General features: G+C 38.1%; 1 protein-coding gene across 1 annotated transcript; it reads left to right on the top strand.

Moving 5' to 3' along the window:
• The first annotated feature begins 274 nt into the window (after positions 1-274).
• On the top strand, positions 275-2028 carry LOC11438516 (phloretin 4'-O-glucosyltransferase). Its single transcript, XM_003601659.3, has one exon. It carries the CDS (start codon positions 369-371, stop codon positions 1806-1808), a length of 1440 nt encoding a protein of 479 aa, XP_003601707.1. The 5' UTR covers positions 275-368; the 3' UTR covers positions 1809-2028.

Here is a 2028-nt window from a genome sequence, read left to right as displayed (position 1 = left end):
TAAAAGCTCTTTTTTAGGTTAACCAAACAGACCCAAAATAAATTTACACCATTAGACATTAGAGAAATGTTAAAAACTCTTTCTTTTAAATATTTTCTACAACACACGGTCTTTTATTGTATCAAACTCACGTGGATTTCATCATTTCATATGTGATCTATTTCAAAAACGTGGGACACATTTGAGTTTCCATAAAATAATGGGCGTTAAAAAAAATAATGTTAAAAAAATAATATCCAAATCACTTCTATACCACCAATTATACATGAGTATCACATAGAGTTTGGTCACCTAGAACGTCACCACGGTCACCACTTATATAAGAACACTTAGCTTGTGCTATTGCATTTTCACAAGCCACCATTACCATGGCGCAAAACCACCACTTCCTCATCATCACATACCCACTACACGGTCACATAAACCCTGCACTCCAATTCGCCAAGCGTCTCATTTCTTTCGGCGCACAAGTCACTTTTGCTACAACTATCTACTTACACACTGGCCTTATCAACAAACCAACCATCCCAGGCCTCTCCTTCGCCACCTTCTCTGATGGCTACGACGACGGTAAAAATTTCGAAAGCAACGAAGACTTCATCGCCTACAGGTCCGAGCTTAAGTGCCACTGCTCAGAATTTCTAACAAATATCATACTCTCCGGCAAACAGGAAGGTCGTCCATTCACTTGCTTAGCCTACGGTATCATCATTCCTTGGGTCGCAAAGGTGGCACGTGAGCTTCACCTCCCATCAGCGCTATTATGGATTCAAGCTGCAACGGTTTTTGATATCTACTATTATTACTTTCATGAACATGGTGACTACATCACAAACAAATCAAAGGATGAAACATGTTCAATATCATTACCAGGATTGTCATTCTCTCTTGAAAGCCGTGACCTTCCCTCTTTTTTATTATCTTCAAATATATATACTATCGCTACTCGATCTTTCAAAGAACAAATTCAAGTTCTAGATGAAGAAACCAACCCTACAGTACTTGTTAACACCGTTGAAGAGTTTGAATTAGAGGCACTAAAAGCCGTTGATGTTGGTAAGATCAAAATGATACCAATCGGACCATTGATTCCATATGCTTTCTTGGGCGGTAAAGATCCTAATGATACTTCGTCTGGTGGTGGTGTTGTCGATGTTGAATCAGAAGATAATTACTTTGAATGGTTGGATTCAAAGGATGAATCGTCTGTGGTTTATGTTTCATTTGGTACTCTTGCTATTTTGTCCAAGAGACAAATGGAGGAAATTGGACGTGCGTTGTTGGATTCTGGATTTTATTTCTTGTGGGTAATTAGAGATGAAAAAGTTATGCAACAAAAAGAAGAGGAGGGTGATAGTGATGAGTTAAGTTGTAGAGAGGAACTTGAGAGGAATGTTAATGGGAAGATAGTGAAATGGTGTAGTCAGGTGGAGGTTTTGTCGCACCGTTCTTTGGGTTGTTTTATGACGCATTGTGGATGGAATTCGACTTTGGAAAGTTTGGGTTCAGGGGTTCCTATGGTAGCATTTCCCCAGTGGACAGATCAAACTACTAATGCAAAGTTAATTGAAGATTTGTGGAAGACTGGGTTGAGGGTGGAACGTGATGAGGAAGCAGGTATAGTGAAAGCTGGGGAAATTATGAAGTGTTTGGAAGTGGTGATGGGGAAGGGAGAAAAAGGAGAGGAACTTAGAAGGAATGCTAAGAAATGGAAGAGTTTGGCTAGTGAAGCTATGAAGGAAGGAGGGTCTTCGAATAAGAATCTGAGCAAATTTCTAGATGACATTGGCTGTATAAGTGAAAATTAGTTAGCACTTATTTCCCTCTGATTTTAGCTATATATCCAACTAGTGGAATGTTAATTTTAAAGAAGGAAAAACTAAAACTATGTTAATTAGAATGTCTCCCAATAATGTTATTTGTCTAGGTCAAAATCCAAAATGTTTCCAGTTGGAAAATGTTGTTTGTAACAAGAAAGCTTTTAAAACATGGTGTGATATATGATTATGCAATTGGTATTATTAATTA

This window comes from Medicago truncatula, chromosome 3 (genome assembly GCF_003473485.1).
Source record: "Medicago truncatula cultivar Jemalong A17 chromosome 3, MtrunA17r5.0-ANR, whole genome shotgun sequence".
In the NCBI taxonomy this organism is placed as follows: Eukaryota; Viridiplantae; Streptophyta; class Magnoliopsida; order Fabales; family Fabaceae; genus Medicago; species Medicago truncatula.
The sequence above is the reverse complement of the archived record's forward strand: the minus strand, read 5'-3'. Positions and strand labels throughout refer to the sequence as shown.